Raw genomic sequence first — 23,353 nt, forward strand, 5'->3', positions numbered from 1 at the left:
TAATTTTACGTCAGTTTCTATTTTGTGTTCTTTGGACTAGAGAAATTGCCTAATGTTGGCATTACTTCAAGAATGATAATTTGTATGTTTGAAAAATTGTGATATCTGATGTTTATCTCTAATGCAGTTTCAAATGTTGTAGCTCAGTGAGGAGTTCTCCAGCGACATTCTCGACGACGTGCAGTCGCTGATCAACCCGAATAGCAGACCCGACAACGTTCTTACATGGCTGTAAAGTGCCGTGCCCACAAGCAAGATAACTGTAGCCAGATCTCTGGAATGTGTGTGAAGGTTCCTGTTTCCGTTGCCTCTACGACTAGTTGCTCCAGATTGTACCATTTGTCGATTCACAGTACAATTATGGCAGAATTTGTCAAATGTGTCCAACTTCGCAAAAATTCATTATTAGGTATGTCGTCACATGCATGGATCAGCCTGCACTTTCCTTGTTATTACACGTAAGAAACTAAGATCGTTTAAATCTGTTTTCCTCTGTAGTAGTATTTGCCGACAAGGAAGTATTCCGTTAAAAGAACTCTTTATACAGGTCTAGTTGGAGCATTGTGCTTGGTCGCATCCGTTTACGTACGAGGCACCGGAAGAGGCATCTGTAAAACAGCTTTCTCAAATCTTTCAAGTTACATGGTGGTTAAAACGGAAGTTAACGAACACGACAAAATGAGAGGTTTTCTTGCGTCTTATAAAGCTGCATCATCAGCAGACGGATTAAAGTTTTCTCGATATAGATGGCTACCTGCGGAAACAATTGTTTTCACGATTCATGCGGAATTTTATTTTAGGACTATAATAATAGAAAATAAATTCATGGTCTTGGTGACGCGTGGACGACAATCCTTTTACGATACATGTGGTGGGGAGTTGCAGACCAGAGAATTTTTTATTCTGCCAAAGTTTTGAACCATAACCTTGGTCTTGTAGGAGTGAAAGGATTTCTTATTTTGCTCACATATTTTCTCTTTGAAGAAAAAGCAACTTGTCCTAGAAAATGGGATTCTGTCTTACACGAAGCAATAACTAAAGTCTGACGATGCACAGTATTTGTCAGAAGTAAGGATTATCGTCAATTCTGCGTTCTTTCCCCGTAAGGAAAGACGGCTTTGACTTAACTTGACGTTATAATGTTGTTAAATTTTAAATGAAGACCGTCCACATTCTTAAGCAATACATTGTATTTCTTTTTTGTATAATAGCTATATTCACTTAAAAAAGTTAACGCCGTCAAAGTAGTAGAGGATCTTTATATCATCATCATCATCTTCAGAACTAGGTATTTTTACACGTAGTTTTTAAAGGTTTTAGATATTGTACACACATTGTTTATAACATATAGTTACACAAAAAAGGGTTTTAATACTGTATAACATTTGTTCTATTTACGTAATGCAGCTGACCTGTGCAATCGTTTGCAGTTGTATTACTTTATATGTCTGGTTGAAATGTTGTTATTAACGAAGTGATTGAAATTTCATCATATTTATGTAACAAGATCATAGTTACTGTAACGGAAAAATTTTTACTTTATTTTGTTTTGTCTTTTATAAGGAAGGTTTTTTTCTCTTTAATTTAGAACTTTAATGAGTAATGCGATGTGGAGTGTTGGCGAAATGAGTAAGTACGTCAAAATTGTTATTCTGCAGCCTAGAGGTTATCATGGCTTGCAGGTTAAGGGCGAGTTTATGCCGGAACATTTAAGTCAAAACTTTGTGTGTTAATGTTATTTGTCCTACTGGTTGTATTTGGTGTTTTAAATTTTTAAGAAGTTAAAATTTAATTGAGAGATTTCAATGCCAACTGTTATTTAGATTGATTTTCTATAAATGAATTCGTATTTTTAAAATGAAGATTGTACTCAGTATTTTCAGTATGATATTGAAAAGTTTATCTGTTGAATGAACTTTTTTCTAACGTTAAATCTATTTACCTTTTAACAGTGTGCTTTGTATATTTTTTTTTCCGCTCACCTTAATGTGAGCGTTTTTGTGGTAGACGTTATTTTCATTAGGACCTGATATTGTAACAGTTGGAATTTGGTATCTATAGTGAAGGAAATGTGAGTTGTTTTGGCAGATTTAGTGTTGTTAATTCAGATCAGAAGTAAAATTCAGTACATGTAAGTACAGTATTAATATGGCTTGAATATTTTGTAAAATACTTTTTCAAATTTTACCGCTACATGCATAAATTATGAGAATTGTAGGGATGATATACCAGAGAATAAAATTATAAATTGCTAGTAGAATATAAATTTCGGATTTATAATGTTAAATATACGGATTAATACAACACATATTTCATTTCCAACTGCAATCTTCAAGCGCAGGTACAGAAAGAAATTAAAAAGCAAAATACATATTTATGTTGATATAAAACTGAAGTCTGCTGGCATTTTGTTTGTAAAACTTGGTTTGTTTCGGCGTATACAACACTTACACATCCGGGATATAAGCCGACGGCTTTTCTTTTCAAAACTAGAAAAAGTTTGAGCTTGTACAAACCATTTTTTTTTTTTTTTGCATGTCTAACACAACAGCTTAAAATTCACTGCCATTAAAATCACATTTTCGTAAGTCTTGTTATCAGTTCACTTGTGCAACATTGATGTTTTCGATAATGATGTTCTTCTGGGTTTTGATTCAGTGTTGAATGGTCAGTAAATTCTCCCCCCCCCTCCAGCAGTTCCCACTCCTCTGATGCCTGCTCGGAGTCTCCCCATTGGCTTAGCTTAATGTCTTCATTGGCCCATTCCTTCAGATTTATCTTCCTGCCACTGCGTAATGCTGTCACTTCGGCCCTGAAGATGCTGGCATCTACTGATAAGTCAGCAAGGCTCCAACACCCAGAATGACGCCATCATTATCGAAATCACTCCGCAAACCTCAAATTTCACGTTAACATTTGTTTTGAACGCTGATTTTTGAATAGTACTTACAAAACAAACTCTTGCGTAAGAGAGGCAAAATAGGGATGCGTGACGTCAGTGTAGTTTCAGGATGGAGTGAAATTTGACGTGGGATGTTCAGAATGTTCTGCGAAGACTGCATTTAATTTCTTTTCCTGCAAAAATGATGCGGTCCACAAAAAAAATGGAATCATTAATATGCACAGATTTTTTTCCTCCCTTCTACATGGCTACTATTTGCCCGTTTAAAATATCTCTCGAGTCCATTCAGAAATGTTGCATTAATAAGGGCTTGTAAATTTAAGTACAGATTGTACAGTTTGGACCAGCAGTGAAAAAAACTCTCAGATTGCAAAGAATCTACACTTTTGATATTTGTCGCTGACTATATTAATGGGCGGATGTGCAAAAATATATTCGATGATTTAGTAGAAGGGAATTGAAATTTCTTACAGAACACTTTGAATGTGGTTCTCATACAGAGAATGGAAGTCGCTGGATGCTGTTCGTCCGCTATTATCCTTCATAAAATCTGGCATAACCGTAGAAAGCACGTACAAAATACGCTGTTTTGAATATGTGTAATTTTTGTATTACGTAATAAAATTAAGTCTGTTATTTCATACATGTTGATGAAGCCGCATTGTATATGAATGTTTGTAACTTATTTCAAGCTGTATGGATAAGTAGCGGGGGAAACGTGATGTTTAATGCAATATGAATTTAAACATTTGGAAGCTTTTAAAATGAATTAATCTCTCTCGCTAATGGCAAATTATTCTTTAAACGAAGTGAAGGTTGTTTTGCTGTATAACTAGAATGCACTCAGTACTCCAGATATGTTACTTATAGTTAATGGAGCAATTCTGTTGTTTGCGTTCAGTTGTGCATAGAGTTAGGTATGACGTACATCTGTGCTCTTGCGGATATGCTTTATTTTGTATCATCCAAATGCGAACTGCATTTCTCAAGTGTTCTGCATTTTTACATCCTGACTCATATTAGTGTCTGAGTAAACATGTGGAACTGGAATTATACACACGCTCGGTGTAAATTAGACATGTATTAGTGCAGTCACATGATTATTTCTGTAATTACTAATTTGATAAAGCACAACCTGGACCTTTAATTTGTCCAAAGTTTGTGAGTAAATAATTATACAACAGTCTGAAATATTTAGATATTTATTTTAGAAATTTTTAGTATAAGCGGTCCTGATATGTAACTTTTTATATCGCAGAAACATTTTTGTTCCTGCGTATATGTTTTTATAATTTAGTACTGAGTTTATTGTAATTTTGCTTAATTTTGGTTTTAATTAAATAGGATTGAAATATGACTATGACTGCTAATGAAGTATCTGTAGTTGCATTGCAGTTTAAACATTTTATCGTCTCTTCTGTTTTTGTCTTCTAAAGTAACAATTTGCAAGAGAAACGTGATTTTCTAGCGCAGCAGCAAATACATTACCAGTATTTCTTTACATAAAGTGAGCTTCATCCTGCAAAGGAAACACGAGATGTTTTCAGTCCTGCTCAAAATAAAAGCACATGTGCTTTTATTAGATCTACGGTCCATCCAGTATAGGTGCCTTTGATAGAAAAGTTATTTATCATATGTTTGTTTCCCCAATAAAAATGTATGTCTTACTTATACGATAGATATAAGTAATGCACTCGCAATCTTTCAATACTCGATCACCATGAAAAGCAATATATGTACAATTAACTCATCACGACAATCACGGTGTAATATTAGTGCCTTTCTCTCATATGCAGTTTCTAGAAGTGTAAAATTAGAACAAATTAGTGAAGAAAGTCTTGCCCACGTAGCCCCACCCTCTACTCTTACAAACAAGCAGATCATATGATCTTGACTGCATTCTTGGTATGATACATTAAATTCAATCTTGCCATTCTATGCCAAGAACAGTTTCGTTGTTGACTGTCAGTTTTAGATAAAGAATGATCTAACTCAGTGGTCCCCAACCTTTTTGTGCCTACGGGCACATTTGAGAGTTTATGAGATCGTGGCTGGCACCAACCAATTAACAAAGCCAAATTTTCTTTTCTCTGGACAAATAAGATATGGACACCAAATAATACACAAAACAAAACGATATTCAATGATACAAGAAACCATGCAATCAAAAATACGTAGTTTTATAAGTACAATTATTATTACTCAAGTGGGAAGTTAGTGTGATGTTTGGCGCTGCATTTCATCGGCCACTTTTTCAAATTTGGGAGTGTAGGATGATGCTGCTGCTCGCAAACAATCGTCAAGATGGGTGTCAGTAAGTTGAGATCTGCGCTTTGATTTTATAATGTTTGTGGTTGAATGGCCTTCATTATTCAGTATGACCTCTTTCCGTAACGACGCGGGCACCCAAAAAAAGCCTTGGCGCCCACGGGCATGACGTTGGGGACCACTGATCTAACTGGTTTGTCAAACATCAGTGATAATAGTAAACAGTTGTTCCTTATCTACATTTCAACTTTATAAACTCTAAGTGTACTTTATAGCGCATGACTTCATAAGGACAGTTTCACGCATAGTGACTCCAGCATTTTACAAAATTATAATTATGAAACTAATGCTATGTAAAGCAGATAATGGTATGGTTCCCTTTGAGCTGCATTTTATGATTTCTGTAATGTGTAGGTATGTCTAATTCTGCTGGAACTGCCCAATGTGAAAGTTGCAAAAAGTCTTGATATTTCTGCGTTGTGTCGCATGCACCAAGCCCAAACAGTGCCTGTCACTCAAATACAAATATAAGTTTATTTCAGATTCTATAAAATGAAACATATAATTAACTGTATGAACTGTATCATGTTATATTAACTTGTTTAAAGAGATGTACTTTGTAATATGTCATGTTTTTTTTAATAATGAAGTAGTGGTTTTTATTATTACAATTATAATATTTTTCAGGTGTTGGGTTTATGGTATAATTTCTTTAGATGTGTACAAGTATGAGACTATAATTTTCTTAACAGTGCAGTAAACATGAGAAGCAGGTGGATACGTACGAATACGTGCTGCTTTTTTTCCTTGTGCCATGATAGTGGTTTCCAGGCAGTCTTGTTACTTATTGCTCTCACAGCTGACTTCCACTCTTACCAATATAATTCTTCTGCAAGATAGAAGGTTTATTAAAAATGCGTAACGGCCCGTTATCCGAGATGATCATGTGTAGAGATTTCCCACTTTGACCATGAACTGTTTTTTAGTCGCACTGGCTAACCATTGTGTTTAAACCGAGGTACAGTAAATTTCATATGGTAGAAAGAGTCAAAAAATTTATTTATCTTTAGGATTTTGTTTAGAGTTGCAGGTTCAGATTCGGTTCTCAAAATGATCAACGAACCTAACCTTTCTTTTCAAATATATCTGAAGAGATTTATTTCAGGGAGAATATGACGGACCTCATATTGCAAAGGAACAGGTCTTGCGTATTACACATTATGTTATGTCGGTCATAATGAATCTTTCCATTTTTCATTTTGGTCATTTGTTTTACTTTGCAATGGTGGGAAACTTGTAATGTTCAAAGTACAGCATATATGAAATCGCGCTCAAAATGTCGATGTGAATTGTGTAATATGGTTGCGTTTTGTATTGTGAAAAAGTAGTTTATACAATTTATGTCTAATGCTGATTCTGTTGTAAACACTAAAATGTGTCGAAGTGGAAGATTAAAAGCTGTGAGCCCAGTATGGAACTAACATTAGAATTTGCTCAAATGGAGACAATATGAACGGTGCCTTGGCTTCCTCTCTTGGAACACTGAACTGTAGTCAATGATGAACAGATTCAAAGACTATTTTGTTTTAAAATGGACTTCATGGGGAAGTTGGCAATCATGGCAGCTGTGTTCATCGTGGATTGGAGCTAATTTGTGGAACTTCTTTATTTAGAGAAGGAATTTTTATATTAGTCATAAATATTAATTAATTATTACTATTGATTAATGTTCTTTATGTTTGTTTTTATTTGTATATATTTACATGCCAGAAACGGAAGCAATAAATTTGTATGACAGCTGTTCAGTATATGAGTTAATACAAGGCAAAATATGTTGCTGAAGATGTTTTTTTTATAACAGGGAGCTTGGTACTTGTAATGTACAATAAAATGGTTTCCTTGTTAATGTTTATGAGAGTGTAATTGCACCACAGTGACTTAAGTTTTTGTGTAAATACAATGGATGTAGGAGAGGGTCTTGGTGTGTCATTTTTTCACTCTTTAGTTAACCATTGATAACAGCAAATTTTACTTGGTCCCAGAATATTTTGATTTCTTTCTGTAATGACCATCAACAACACAGTATGATGGCCATGAATTATCTGCAAAATTTGTTTATTATAAAGTAATAAATATTATGTAAGATTTGAGGTTTTCACAACGGTGAGTATGAAAATTTCAGTCTTCTGGGTTGTGCCGTGTAGTATGGTAGATGTTTACCAACGTTTCAGAGGTCATACTGCCTCCGTCATCAGGGCGATGAAACGATGGTAAACATTGACCAGACTACACAGCGCAACAACCCAGAAGACAGAAATCTTAATAAATATTAATATGCTGTAGTGTCAGCAGCACATCAAGACCTTGCAAGGTTCTTGTACAAAGTTCCTGGTGGCACCTAACCAGACTATTCAACATTTCCAAGTTTGGCACGGCCTTGCGAAGTAAGTGAATGTTGAGCTTTCAGTTACAAAAAATTCTTTCTGCATGATCGAGCCATCAATTGTTTTAAATTATATTTCTATCAGTTATTTTTAGGTGACTTGATCATCCCATGTGCCTTCACCCTCTGAAGCTGAAGCTCATCTAAATAATATTTAAAGCAGGCGTATGCACATTTTCTTATATGGATAGTGTGTCGCTGTGTATAAGGAATAGTATTTTTCCCGATTTCAGAAAATGTGTTTAGTTAATGTCATCAGTAGAATATTTGGCAGTAAGTATCGCTGTGAGCAACTGTTCAGGTTAATGAACCACAGATGAAGAACTTATGAAGGGGTCATTCACATTAGGTGCATAATTTCTGTAATTTTAAAGGTATGTAGTATTTGGGGCTGGTACTAACAAGCTTTTCCATGTATAAAGAGAAAACGTAAACTTTTTTTAACAGGTTGTGGGTGGATGGTTAGCTGTCCTTCACATTGAAATGTCTTTGATTCAAAGTTTGTGTTAACCAGCTTGCATGACTACCGTCAAGGCAAATTCTCGGAGCTTGCCTAAAATAGGGTTATGAACGCTCTTATAATCTATGTTCATGTTCGATGCTATGTAGAGTGAATTGCTTGAAGTATCGATAAATAAATCTTAAAGAAACTGAGATCATGTCGTAGCTTTCGTTTATCTTTCCGGAATGCATATTGAAGGCACTTTGGAAAACGTGCTGTGAGTGATGCGCTATCTTTCTGTTGGAATGTAAGCAACACGATTATTATCGATAGCGCAGATGGATGGGTTAGTTTGGTTAGGATAACCTCGCAATTGTCTATGTTAATGTTTGTGTGTTACTAGTTTCGTAATGTGGACGTGTATCCGTACAGTTTCTCGTAATTATGTTCATTTATCTCATTTTACGACGAGAAAGTTATATTTGTTTTAACTAAATAATACGAACAGTGAAACAGGATAATGTTTATGGTTGTTGCTTATTCTTACGAAGACGGTAAGAAAGTGCGAGTGGTGCTTGGATTCATTTCTGGGAGCAAATTTACAACGGCCAGGTACAGGGCTGCTTCTAACTGAATGTATTTACAGTTATTAGCTATCGCCTTGAGGCGGTAATATTCGATGAGGTGTTCAAGAAATTGCTCGTCTATTACGGGACCAAAGGTGCGTTATTGTGTTAAGAAGAGCCAATAGAAAAAAAACTTTTTGATTATCATAATCCATTGTCGAAATGTCATTTTTTTTGCTGTTGTTGGCGTAACGCAGCTGGCCGTTGTGTCGTAAATAGACTCAAATTTATGGGCGTTGTAAGTACAGTGCATCATCATATAGACATGATATAGTGTTGGATGATTCTTAAGGGTTCTTCGTAGGTGAGTACAAAAATATAATTTTTCTCGAAGTGTATACTCCTATGCACACCCAATCTAAACCGTGTTTTGCTTAATATTTTAAAAGGAATGATCATGTAATGATTTCACATAATGACCCTATGTAATGGAGTCTTATTCCTGACGTCATTCCCAGGTGAACTGTCATTAAGTAGGGTACGATTCTTGACGGTTACGGAAGTATAGATAAAAATTAAATATGATTAGAAAAACATAAAACCAAGGTTCAAATCATCTTGAATGTCAAATATACATAGCTCCGTGTAACGTTGAGAATAGGACTAATGTTAATATGACATGTATGGTCTGGGAATGACCTCAGAAATATGATGAGACACCCTGCATAGAGATGTTTGTTTTCGTCACCACGTCCGGACCGGTTCGGGGTCCAGTTCACCATTGGTCTATGTCCCCCAGTGGCATTGTGCAGATATCTCTCTTTGCCGTACTCATGAAATACTGTTAACAAGAGGGTGAAACATAAATTAGCCATACAGAATAGACTTTTTATGTAGGATTTGAAGCTTAAATACATTAGAATTATCTTGGGCGATCAGCCACTTTAAAATTGAGTTTGTGTTGTAGACGACTGGTATCTGAGTTTATCTTCTTAACTCACATCGCATGTACGTGTTTGGACTTGCATATATACGTAGTGCAGTGAAAATAATGCTGGACACAGCCACTGGCCTTGAGCGTTCAAAGTAGTGGGCAGCGAAAGACTGGTTGTGTGTGGTTCGTGTCCCGGAACTCTTTGACTGTATTACGTATATTAATATTACGTCAGTTGTAAGAAAACATTTTACTTTATGGAATTTTAAATAGGTATAAAGTAAAACTATTTGTAGGCCTACGACATTTCATGCACTAGATATCACACACGGTAGAAATTAAAAATGCATGTAGCATTTTAGTCGTGAAATATTATAGAAAGAGATTACTTAGCAGACTTCGGCATAGATGGGGGGACTGAACATGGACCTGTGATGAATTTTGTGAATGCAGTATATATATATATATATATATATATATATATATATATATATATGCTTTTGTGTAGACAGTGCACTCAAACAAAAGACTGTTTACTCCTCCATTGCCTAGTATGTACAGGCACTGCTACACAGCGCAGGAAAATAGATGTTTACGTGTTAAAGTTTCGCATAATTCGTAATTAAACAGAGATAAGCAGAGATTTTCGTTTTTATGTGTTGCTTTGTTTTCCTAAGGTACCTCTTTTTTTGCTATATTTTTAAAAAAAACTTAATTAAAGTGTCATTAGTATAACATATGTAAGGAATACAGTTATTTTGATACAACAGTTAATAAGGTTAATTTTATTGTTTATTACACTTCAAGAAATAATCAAGATGACGGATAATGTCCAAAACAACAATCTAATCGAATCTAAAACTTCTTGACGATGGTGAAGAGTCAATTGAATAAAATTTTTGGATATTATCCATCGTCTAGTAAATATAAAACGTAAAACGACGTTTCGGAGATGGGACTCTATCTCCGTCTTCAGGTTCCTACACAGTTGGGCCCACTAGATAGAGCTAATCTCTATCTTCCGGAGATAGTCCCATCTCCGAAACGTCGTTTTACGTTTTATATTTACTAGACGATGGATAATATCCAAAAAAATTATTCAATTGAATAATCTAATCGACTTTAATTCCTCTGTAACACTGCGTACTACGTCTGAAGAAGAATGCGAGAAAGAGAGATATCATCATACCTGTTTGAGAAATTGATTCTTAGCTTCAACTATGGGTTCATGTAGCCATCTGTAGTGAAAGAGACATTGAGGACGTTTTAATACATATATTTTGGTAGTAGCAGTAGTTTCAATGTGCTACATCGTGTTAGTTTAAAAAAGAAGAATAGGTACCCTTGCTATCCTGTGACTGTTTAACGCCGCAACTTTGCTGTATATGGGAAGGGGGTGAGAAGTTAGGGTGGGGGTGGAGTCGGGGTAGATCGTGGCGCGATTCCGTCAGTTTGCGCCCGACAGTCGCGCAGGGTGTACGTTCTGCTTTCGGCTCCGAGGGTGGATTCCACGTTCCGGGGTCTAGCAAGGTTTCGTGGCTGTAAGTACAAGGAACTTTACTATTTGTGTCGTCGCTCGTTTTGAGATGAAATTTAGTGCATCTTTTTAAAACACATATGAATGGCTAATTAATTTAGAATAATCCTTTAGTACTATTTGCATATTTTTTTTACTTCTATAGCACATCAAAACGTATATAAATAATAATGAATAAATTTGTGTATTGCGTAATTTAAAAAAGATAAGCACGCTATTTTAGTTTGTTTATAAAATAGGTTAATATTAAACAAGTAAATATATATATATATATATATTATTTTACTGAAATAAAGTATAAAGTTTTTATTGGATATAATGTAGCCGCGTAAACTTTTGTTTAAATTTGTTGGACAAACATACATTCTGGCTTATCGAACCTTTCTTAAATTTGGGCATGGTTTGTGGTGAAAAGTGGCCTACACTACCACCACATTTGGTTACAAACTAACCGTATGGTTGAGTTACATTGTACCTAAATGAGTAACCAAATTAGCATTATACATATTAATAACATATATCTGTCTCTTCACTGGTCAAAATTCTGATTTTACCAAATTTTAGACTGTGACGTAAGACCAAAACTTAACAGTAAAGTTGAAGTTATTGAACTTTCTGTGGGATGTTAGCATTAGATAATTCAGCAAGTCTGCTTGATATGTAAATGTTTAAAGGAACTACAGGGAAGTAAGATGCGAGATATGACCTTTGTACCGCTGCTTTTAAGGTTAGTATGTCCACAAAACGCATCTCTCTTCATGATGGAGTCGGTGCCTCGTGGTGCCCCAGTATTATTGAGAGAGAATCAATTTGAAGAAAAAAAAACCTCCTACTAAGGTTTACAAGATGTCGCCACTGAGCCTTTTACTAATCCAGATACATTTTAACTCCTAACACTGACATACATTTTTTTTGGTATTTTAGTCGTTTATGTTTAACCAAGATACTCATAGTACTGATCTAGTTTGGCTTTTAATTGGTGATATTTGCAGCTCAATGAGGTTATTTGTTTATATGGGAGTTCCTTATAACTTTGGTGTCTGTCTAATAATTATCTGAGGACCGAAACATATTGTGGGAGATGTGAATTTATCCGACAAGTGTAATTAGATTTGGAAGTTATAAACTGTAGAGTTTACAGTACAAATTATTACGGGCATTCAAAGTTTGCCAGAACTAAACGCGCATCTGGCAGATTTGTGTTTATGTGTATGTATGACATATGTCAGTGGTGAATGCACCGGTCTGCCAAGTAGAGTGCTGCCATACCACCAGAATTGGAGGAATAATAAAAGAAAGTTATTATTTACCATTATCAATATACCTTTGCAATTTTGTAAGACTTGGCTGCTAGGACAGGAGTCGCCAATGACGTTATTTCCTGTCCAGCTTTTATGAATTAGGCTCCTCAGTTTTTTCCAATTCAGAATTAACTTCTGAAACTGTGAATTCTCTTAGACATTTGGTTGGAGTTCTTGGATGGGGATTTGCTCGTCACAAGGCTTCTACTTGCACAGGACAACGCAACACAGAAGAACGCGAATAAATGTCCTTGCCTCGATGGCGATTCGAAATCACGATTCCAGTTTTCGGGTGGTCGAAGACCGTGGGCATCTTAGACCGCCCTGCCGCTGTCGAAATCGAACTCAGTCTGCAATGTTTACAGTTGTGTAGACGCTAAACATGATGTTACCGGTTGAGTGCTATTAAAAATATTGTGTAATTTTACAGGAGTTGGTTATTCTCAAATCTATTATTCTGCTCATGACCACATTATAAATAATGCAAAATTTTACAGGAACTACTACAACACACTCATAAGTAACAACGTATTGTTCTGCAGTCAAAATACATCTACCTTTATCTTCACAGATTACAAGAAGTTATTGTGAAGTGTAATCCTTTGGAACCTTAAATTGCACAAGAAGGAAAGATAGAGGGAGGGAGAGAGCTTGTAGTCTTTAAATAGACAGTACTGTGCCACGGTGGTCTAGCGGTTAGAACGCTGGCCTTGTAATCCTGGGGTCTCGGGTTCGATTCCCGGGGTTGCCCGAATTTATAACTTGTGTTGGGCAAGACCGTGGTCTAGGCAACACGGAGTTTTCCTCCGGGGGCTTCCCCGGTTTCTCCGTGGCATCCCAACAATTAATCCATTCACACACAGAAGAAGGCAATGGCAAACCACTTCTGGATCATCTGCCAAGAACGTATATGAACAGGTCCCAGTCCGAGAAAAGGATGGAAGGATCCTGTTCATATGGTCCTGTCGTCAGTCAGAACACTAATTAAATTATTACTATTGCAGATAGCTGAATGTGATTTTTCTTTGTTTTGTATAAACGTGTGTTCTGTTTTTGCTAGAGACTCTTAAATTGCCTAGTTTTATTTAAATTGCACCAGGTTACGGGGATAGTTTTGTCTAATTAACCAAGCTCCCAAAAAACTGTCTCTGTAGTTTACCTGGCATGTAAATGTAAACATACGTCAGGTCGCTCGTAATTTCATCGTTTCGGTACAGAACGTAGAGCGTCGATTACGTATTGACTGCAGTTAAATTTATCAGAGATGTGTCAAGGAGAAACTTGAAACTTTAAGGGACGGTAGAATAACGTTGTGTTTTTTCAGAGTTTAAAACTACTATTATGTTATGACTTGTAACCTGATTGTCATCGATCTGTTTCCTGCGGTACATAAATTCAATTTGAGAAGCAATTTTGAAGGGTCGCGTAATGTCAAGGTATAAGACGGAGTCATAACCTAATTTCGACACTGTGCAGCATGTCTCCCTCAACTAAGCGATCTGAAAATCTCATTTCCTAAGGCGAATGACCACATCTCAACTACATGTCTTTTTTATCCATCCAAACTGAACGAAGATGGATAAATGTTTTACTAGAACTGTAGTCCTCGTCAGTTCTGGTGTGCTTAAATGCTCGCTTTAAGAATGATACGATTTGAATATTTCACGATGAACATTACTTGCAGTATCTTTTATATCTTACATCTTTTACAACGATCCCGACCATCGTAAAAGGTAACGTATGCGTAGGAACACAGTCTCTTTAGCGTTAAAGGACGAAGATCTGCTTTTATAAAAGCATCGACTTTTGAAAATCTGCCCCAAATCGTCTCGCGACCTCATCTGACGCGCGGACCACAGTTTGTCTACGTGCTCTGTTTCAATCATTGCCGACACTTCCTGCCACCGTTTCTTAAGACGGCATACCTGAGCACGTCGATGAAACGTAGCTAATTTTTCTGACCAACAGCTGAAACAACTACCAAATGTTCTCTTGACCACAGGCAGCTTTTCTGGAAGCGTAGTTTCATGTAAGGCACTATATGAATTTCCCAATTCGATCTGTAACCATTCTGCTAGAATTGGGTTACCGCCAACTACTGAAACGAATATTACGCCAAACCATATTTCTTGTACTAACCGAAGCATAAACGTATTCTAGTGCTCCGCCATGGATATCCATTTAATGCCCTTTTTATATCCCTAGAAGTTTCAAACTGCATAGCCACATGTTGGCTGAGAGACCGCGTCTGCACTTACACGTGTCCATACGTGCCCATGCACGTTGTGGGAGGAATATCTTCCTTCACATAAAAGCCTTCTGCTTCCTTAGACCGTAGCTGATATATGTGGGAAAAAGATCAGCCCTCTAAAGTAATATCTCATGAGTTACGCGTCCTTTTGCCTTGTGTGTGTGTAAATTACTTTGTAGGATATTTCCAAAAAGTAATACACTCATGTCACACGACTGTAAATATTACTGTTACTTTGTATGATAATGAAATTTGGGGCAACTTGAAAATGTATGTTTGGAACAAAAATTGCATTAAGTGACACAGGGCTTTGAAATTTAAACTGGTGTTAAATAATTGGTAAAAATCGTGAGACAGTGCAATATCATAATATGGCGACCGCACAATGTATTTTAATGTAATGTCAATAGTTGATAAGCGACTTGGCCCTGATGTGTGCGAGTTCTAAGGCGAAGTATTATAATTACATGTGCTTGTAGTATGTATGAGCTGTACTAAAATTTGTGTATGAACCTTCGGAACTCGAAAGTATTCCATGATTCTTCTAACTCTTCCCATGTTGGGATTTTCAACTGGAATATATTCGTCTTTTATTGTTTGATGCTGCTAATTGTCAGCTTTGAGTTTCAATGGATGGCAAGAAAGATATATTTTGATGAACAATGACATGTACCAGAGGTATACAAGAAAGGAGGGTGTGTCTGCTGTCGACGTATCTCTGTCGTAGGACGAGGGGTGTTAATTTTTTTTATTGTTAAGTGCTTCTGCATTTGTTATGTGTTAGAATGTTAGATATTTATGATATTCATAATTTTCCTGTTGTACCTGTGAATTCGTATTTCATTCACTTTTGTTTTTGTGGTTCCCCTGAAATTCGCCAGGTATCTCACGGGAGCCGTGGGTTCAAAATGAATTACATATTTCCGAACAATTGATTATTCAGTTTATAACCTTTTGTTTGTGCCTGTAGTATATACACCGGAAAGAGACGGCAATAGACATGACAAATGTTCATTAATTTAGTGGTAACTGCATTATTGGTCTGTTTAGTTCCTATTGTTACCGGTAGAAGCGAGTGGTGCTGCTACCTCCTGGTCCCCTGTGGAACTAGACGGAACGGTCGATGTACATAGTAGCCAATTATTTCTATGAGCAGACCGACTACTTGTATGGTGTGGGGGAGAGGACAATAATTAGCCGATCTGTTGTTCTGAGTCTCCCATCACACATTTATGTTCAACAAGGTGTCCCCACTGCCCTCTGTAGCCACCCACCAGAAATATTGTTGCTGGGTCGTTCGGAACGAACAATTTTCATAAAAGGGGCTGCATGTCCATAGTTCATTATGTGTGTTGTTTTCGTGATGACGTTGATGATTCTCAATGACAATAGAAACTGAATAATTTGGCGAGCCTTGTTTTCGGAATTTCAAACTTGTCGCAATTTGGATAGCTCTCGCCACGGATATCCGTAGCCTGGATTTTAAATAACTTCTGAATATCATTCTCGAGTTTCACAAATACACCAGACAGAGAGTGACAAGATGATGCAACGATTTGCATTTAAGTACGTGTGATTATTCTTATGGTAAAATGTTGTAGCGGATCTGTAATTATGAGTGTCTTAATTTAATCCATTTATATGTTATCGTGTATAATAACTTGGTCTTTATAAATAAAAATGTTAATTTGGACTTTAATATGAAAACATATAAGAGAAAATGTAAATATGAGATTTGGGATTCGCACTGGAGTGAAGACGTCGATGTTTGTCTTCTGAGTTGTAACGCCGCGTGGATTTTTAGGCTGGCAGGTACCGACAGCATTTCTGAGAAATAATGCGGTGTGCACAGAGACAGTATTTTTCTTCGAAACGTTGGCAAAGTTTTCATGGAGACAGAATGTCTGTCCGAAACATCGATGTAACAGCCCAGAAGAACAGCATTATCATTTTTATGCTGTTTAGAGCAAATAATAAAGGTTTAATTCGGTGATATGAGTTTTTTACCTTGTTTCAAGGTCAGTGCAAATAGGTATGGCTGACTGGTTGGATACCTGCAGGCATGAGTACATGTAGGTATTTTTATGGGAGTAAGGTTATTAGCATAAATGACTGTGAATAATATAAAATTGTGGCATTGTGTAGTTTTTGATTGCAGCTTCCTATTAATTCAATTAAATAAGCTTCGTTAATGAAACAATTCGGCATGGAGGTATATACCATTCATAGTTTTATTTGGGTTGTACGTTTTACGTTGTTAAAAATATGTTCCAATATTTTTGTGCTTATTCTTTTTCAAATCAAATATAGATTGTATTTATTGTTATTTAATCACGAATTGTACCATTCCGCTTCCGGGACATTTCAGTTCTGAAACATTAAAATACAGAATGTTTTTAACAGTAACTTTGTGCTTCGTGTAGCTCAGCTTTAATAGGACCATCTGATCATCTGCAGGTGAATTTATATTTGGATTTGTTACATTTATGAATGTTGTTTTTAAAGAGATCGAATCAAGGAGGATGAGGGGAAATTGTATCACGTATGAGAGAGATAAATGCATAAATTTTTTTGGAAAATCCGAAAGGAAAACACTTCTTGCGAGAACTAGACGCAGATAAAATGGATCTCAGCGAAAATTGATTCGTTAATGGCTGGCTAAGGGAAACACCGTATTAAAACTTTGGGTGACCTAAAAGGCAAGGTTAATCTTGACTGACTAAGCTATTATTAGGATCTCAAGTACTACACCTTTATCAACATCATGAAACTGTGATGTACGATTCATGCCGTTTATTCAGTGGTCGCCCTCTAGACTTCTCTTGCATCTGGGTTAGGTTAGGTTACGTAGGATATAAAAAAGGCTCATCAAACTAGCGGCCCGATTCAGTTCTAAAACTGTACACCATGATCGGCCCAATATCCCCCCCCCAAATTTTAACACATTTTAAGTTTAGTGCACGTCAGACACCTACTTGTGTACCTCTGTTATGTTTTTCGATCGAATATAGTTGAAATATGTGTTTTATTTAAGGTCATATTTGTATGTGCTTGAAGGAAAGTACAAGGATGAAAAATGTGTCTGAAGTTTGAGTTTAAAATTTCAAAGGGGACAGAAAATGTTCTTGCAAGTTTACGCGTTAACCTGAAGGAGAACATGAAAAGTATCTTTGGAGCGGTAGCGTTACGCGGACCATTGGGTGATAAACATTGTCTTGGAAGATGAAATATGCGCCTGGAAGGACAGGAGCTCAATATTGTTCCCCGAATGCACAGTATAAAAATCGGAAAATATAATGCCCTCCAACTCCATTTAAATATTGATGTACTCGTGGAGGATGAAAGATGGTTTGCAAAGAGAGTGGAACTGTAGCAACGGCTTCCATGCGGATAAACTGTTCGCTTATTGTTACGTCTCGTGATATACGAGAAGGGGCTCCAGGATAAATGTTGCCCACTTCACACGGGCTGCATAGCGGGGACCCGTGGCGAGTATATTTTACCCTCGTTCTAACTGTGTTAAAAATTCATTAAACACATTATCTATCTCCTTCGCTGATAAAACTGATGTAATGGTGGAAGAATTCTGTGAAATTTACGAGAAGATGAGATATGCTTCTATTGTTGTTCGCTTAAAGACGCCTCGATGTTTGTGACTACATACTCTCGTTCACGATTTAAGTTTTAAAAAAATAAACTTTGCTTCAACACCGTAAAATTTATCCTTTCATCACTAGGATTGAACGATAAAATATAATATAAACAACAACAAAGCCAGGGTATATAAAAACATTGCGAGACTATTTGCAGGCGGATTTCATTAAGTGGCCAAGAGATTTAAAATTGTATTTCTGAAGCCTTTTATACACTGAAATGAATATACGTAGACATGTATGTACATATGCGAATGTGTGTGTGCCTACTTATGGTAAAGCCTTTTTTATCGTAGTTGGGTTCAGATATTCAATTAAAATTCGTGAGTTGTTTGAATGCCTCTCGAGGTTACTATACAAACGTACCCTGATTTGAACTGCACACTGATCTAGCACAGGATATTTTACTGATATTCTTTGAGGAAAAAAAATATTGAACGTAAACCTGGTAACCTGCGTAGGGTTCCGATCAAAGGGCTATTTGAATAGGAACCATAACTGTTGTTCCGTTTTCACAAACAAAATCAGAGTAGGATTTTCTAGGTTCGTAAATATATAATCTTTTTACAGTAATTGCAACGGTGTTCCGTTAAACAAGTTCCTGTAATTTCTTTTTTTCACGCGACAAACATTTTACTGCGTCACGGAATTTTCGGTGTCTAGCTCCTGCTGACCATGTGTGTACCAACGGGGGAAGGACAAACATATCGCGATGTATAAATAAGAGGCGATCGATGCGTTTACAATGTAAAACAAACGAAGAGCGTGGGTAAACAATCGCATCGCAATTATCCAACTGTATGCCTTCAGAACTCTCTGGATGCCTGGGCCTGTTTGAACAGCCATACCATGTTCGCTATGGAATGACTTCCACTGCAGTCACTTAGCAACCGAAAGTGGGTCTCGGAGCTTTTAGCTATTTCTGTGCAGAGTTGATTACGTGTTCTTAATTCTCTAGCTCGAGCAAAGAACGCCTTATGGGTCTGTACATTTCTGTTCGTCTGTCTGTCAGATTGTGTGTTGAGTTCCGTTGTGTGTATCTACTCACTGAATTATAATTCATCTTATTGCGTTGTCGATGAAAATCCAACAGACTATGAGCTTGCGTTGTTTTTTTGGGCATTCCGCTATAAGCTGCCGTAACTCGTAAAAGCTGTGACATCATTTAAATAGAAATATGTTTGGTCGAAACTCTTCACTGGCCTCCTAAAGATAACGCGCCCCACAGGCTAAGAGCCAGCCAGGGCTGTAACGCAGAGAGAAAGGCGGTGATACTAATGGCGAGAAGTAATACTGGTGATATCAATGAGATAATGGGCTATTGCCTTGCGCTTCAGCTCCGAGGGTTAATGTTACTGCCAGTAACGATAATTGTTCTAATTATAAACTGTGCAGTGTAAAGGTACTGTCAGTGTTGATGAAAGTGTAACCTTAATCCTTTGAAGACCGAAGCGCATCTGAGTACTACATAAAGACTTAGGTTTTACCGCAGAGAAAACACAATATTTTCAATCGCACAGATCAGCATTCTGTGAAGTTTAAGTAAGTAATCGCTGTTTTTTATGAGAATGAAACAATAAACCATAAATTCATAGTTATTGAATGTTAATGTAGGTGATAGAAAGTGACCATTTGGCTATAAAGACTAAACCGAATGTTTATAATATTTCTGCATGAAGTATAAAAGTGTCAGATGTTTTTTTTCACTACTGTCAATGTCTTGCTGTATAAGCGAGCTTGTCTTTCATTTCCGAAGAAATAGACACATCTCGCAACGAACGAAAAATATTGCGCATTGCTCCACTGAGCTTATTGAACCTTTATCAACATGTCGCCAGTTTATTACAATGACGAATTAAATGAGAAACAGAATTAAAAGTACTTTTATAGTTTGCATTGGTAGCATTGGTATTATTTGATATGAACTAAGTTTTTATGCCTTGTAGTACACAGCACTCTTTTAGCTCCTAGGATTTTCGCCTGTAGCATTCAGCTCTGGGTGCAATTTGCTGTGGAGATATTTAAATCGAGTTACGACAAGTTTTAGTTCTGTTTCATACATTGTGTATACACATCTTTATTTAGAGAATTTCAGAGGTCAGGAGCGGCTTTCTATCCCGTGTGTCACTTTGAAATACAAATATTATTGCAGCTTCGCGCGATCATATATTCGAGTGGACCAGAACATAAAATAGTGTCTGCAGAAGGGCTGTGTAATTGTATGTGGTAGAGACAGTACGACTCTAATTTACTTTATTGTGCGATGAACCTGCCACTGTATCCTGTAATTGACCTGTATTAAACAGCAGTCTCGCTGACGAATTATTTACTGCAGAGTCTAGTTTATATTTCTTTTTACACGTATTTGTGTAGTTCCCATTGTAGTTTTTTGTCTCACCATGCGATTCGATTGCCCATAATATTTCCATGAACAGATGGAAAATATAGGATCTTTTTATTTAGTTTTACATTAACTTGTTCGAGTATGGACACGGGTACCAATGACCATGGCGCTTAGTCATAACATGACCTTATTTATTTCCACAGTAAATGCTATAAAATCCTTTTATTTGTCCTGTTACAGGAAGCTAAAGCTATCTAAAGACTTCGGGCTTCAGAGAATATTAAGAACACACTTTTCTCTGTACACTGTTCTTATTTATCACAATTCCTTTCGCAGTAGTCGTTATTGGTTTCATTTAAGTCAGAAGAAAAAGATGAAAAGATATGAGGAAATAAATAAAGAGGAATATAAAATTAAAGATAGAAGCACACTGACAATAACTGTGAGAGAATAACCCTTAACGACTTTATTAGCAACATGTAAAGTGCCTGTAATTATTGGCAGATCGGAATGAAAGTTGAAATTTGTCGACAAGTTTTAGTAAAACTTTCTAGTGTCAAATTTCATAAGAATATGTTTAGTCACTTCAGAGTTTATACATGCGGACGAACAGATAGACATTACAAAGTTATAGACCCGTTTTTACAACTCTTAGTTGTGAACGTTTCCATAAATTAAATATTAATAGTAATAGAAATGACTTTAATGACATTCATACACCGATGTATGTGTATAGTTTTAATAATTAACCCTTATTTACATAGACATTGTGAATTGTCATTAAGCTTTGAGCAATTTTATCAATTTTAAATTGTTTTCCATTTGGTGATAATGAGTAGCAAATTGCTGTTTCCATTTACATAAATCCTAATGACTTTCGTTATTATAGAACAGTACAGCACAAAACTTGGTGGTCCATTTGGCTAGCCAAAGTTTTACTGTGTTGCTAAATTCGTAGTCGTCTGACATGTTGGGAAGAATGAATGCCTGCAGTCGTTCAGTTAGACTGTCCCGCCATATTTCGGTGTCGGAGAAGTGGCCGCTAGATCACGGCGATCTCTCTTTTTCTGTTGCTATAACTGGAGCTTCGCCCTTACTCGCACACTTTGCTGTTCACATCATATTCGTATTTTATATAAAAACCGTATTTTATGTGTAAAATATTGACGTAAAATTTTATCTTTCTGGACCTTAAAATGTCTGTAGAATGTATTTTAAAGCACAGTGGTCGCTGTATTTTATAAGTCTTTATTTTGCCCGTGGACTGTTTATTGATTTCTTCTGATTGCCCAAATAAAAACTTGTTCTTAACATAAAATATGAATTTACAGATATTATAGATAAACTGTGTGCTTCAAAGTGTTAATAAATGCTACTTGAATAATATGTATTATCATATAGGTTTGTCTGCTTGCATGCTTTGCTGAACGCGTTGTCTACCTGACAGTGATGGCCGATTACACACATTTTTAAATGTCCGTAGCAAGTGCTCGGAGCTGCATCTGCGTTCTGTTAACTGTGACCCACGAAGTACGCGGACCGGTGTAATATTTATTACTTGCTGTGCCGACCATTCTCGTATATGCAAATAGGTCTTGCCCTTCGGACATTTCTACATGTTCATGTCAACATATACCAGCCTGAATTGTTTGGCTTATGTACGGAACCACTATGGCACTTTATTGTTTAGTGCGCGCATTCATGGTATGGCTTTTGTTATAGTTTGGCGAATAATCTCCCCCATTGTATGCAATTTGTTACAGGTAACATTGAAGTAATTTCGAGCCGTATTTGATTTCTTTACGAACTTATCCGTCTTATTTTTTATAGTTATTCCTGTTCAGTTATGGAGTATTTTACACTTGAACATCATGGAACTCTCTATAATGTCGCTATTTAATCGATAAAATATGTGAGGACAGCGGTAAAGAACTCTTAAAGATCATATTTGGAAATGTACTTGAGAATTTAACACAATATTCCATTCTTTTAAACGTAAGTGATCGTAGACATGATGTATTTAATTAATACAAGTAGAGCAGTGTCTAGTTTCAGGACGATTACGAATTGTGTGTTGAGCGAGGGTGTAAAAGGGATGGGAGAAGACCGCTTGAGAAAAATAGACACAAAATAGAAGATATGCTAAAACGCATATTAGGTAATAATTTTCTCTCCGAACATAATTTGGCTTTGTCTTTACTTAATCCTTTAATAATTATTTCTGTCTTCAAAATGTAACGCGTGAGTCTGGTTCGAAGACGCCAAGTAGCTGCTCAAACCCGCACAATGTTTTCCACAAGAGACAAACAACTATAAATGCCTTGCTGTTCCACTCTGTGGAAATAACGTGGTTCAGTGGGTGACAATAATGTCAACTTAATTGCTATTGAAATTGTAATCCTCCTATTTCCCCCTCAAGCTCCCCTCCTCGCAGTCCTCCCCGCCATCAACCCGTCCATATGTAAATCCGGGTTGTGGCTCCCATTATTGTAATAAGGTTTAAAACCAGTATTACGGGCACTAATTTTGTCGTTGGCGTAGCTTACGTCTCAGACTTAAAAGGTCAAAGGCCACTTAATGTAGAAGTTGTAAACCTAATGTCGGTTTCTGGGACAGTCAATTGTCTCCATCTGGGAAATGAAAGGAAGTCAAAATACTTAGCGTAGAAATTTAATTTAATATCTTAATGTAGTCTTAGGGATAGAGAAATCT

General features: G+C 36.5%; 2 protein-coding genes across 6 annotated transcripts in view; both read left to right on the forward strand.

Moving 5' to 3' along the window:
• yki (Transcriptional coactivator yki) overlaps positions 1–7,147 on the forward strand; it is a 59,747-nt gene extending 52,600 nt beyond the window's left edge. For both annotated transcript variants that reach the window (XM_022081573.2, XM_022081574.2), the window contains one exon: positions 143–7,147. In XM_022081573.2, coding sequence (XP_021937265.1) covers positions 143–235 — 93 coding nt within the window. In that variant the 3' untranslated portion in view covers positions 236–7,147. The remainder of the gene's footprint in view (positions 1–142) is intronic.
• A 1,819-nt stretch (positions 7,148–8,966) lies between these two features.
• Dscam3 (Down syndrome cell adhesion molecule 3) overlaps positions 8,967–23,353 on the forward strand; it is a 218,137-nt gene continuing 203,750 nt past the window's right edge. For 3 of the 4 annotated variants that reach the window (XM_087350158.1, XM_022081536.2, XM_022081537.2), the window contains exon 1: positions 11,013–11,096. The gene's annotated coding sequence lies outside the window, so the exon portion shown is untranslated. Of the gene's footprint in view, positions 8,986–11,012; positions 11,097–23,353 lie in introns of those variants that run through there. The other variant, XM_087350159.1, reaches the window with a different exon arrangement.

This window comes from Zootermopsis nevadensis, unplaced genomic scaffold, assembly GCF_977971745.1.
Source record: "Zootermopsis nevadensis isolate Lab colony 2312 unplaced genomic scaffold, Znev_1.0 Znev_ptg000017l, whole genome shotgun sequence".
In the NCBI taxonomy this organism is placed as follows: Eukaryota; Metazoa; Arthropoda; class Insecta; order Blattodea; family Termopsidae; genus Zootermopsis; species Zootermopsis nevadensis.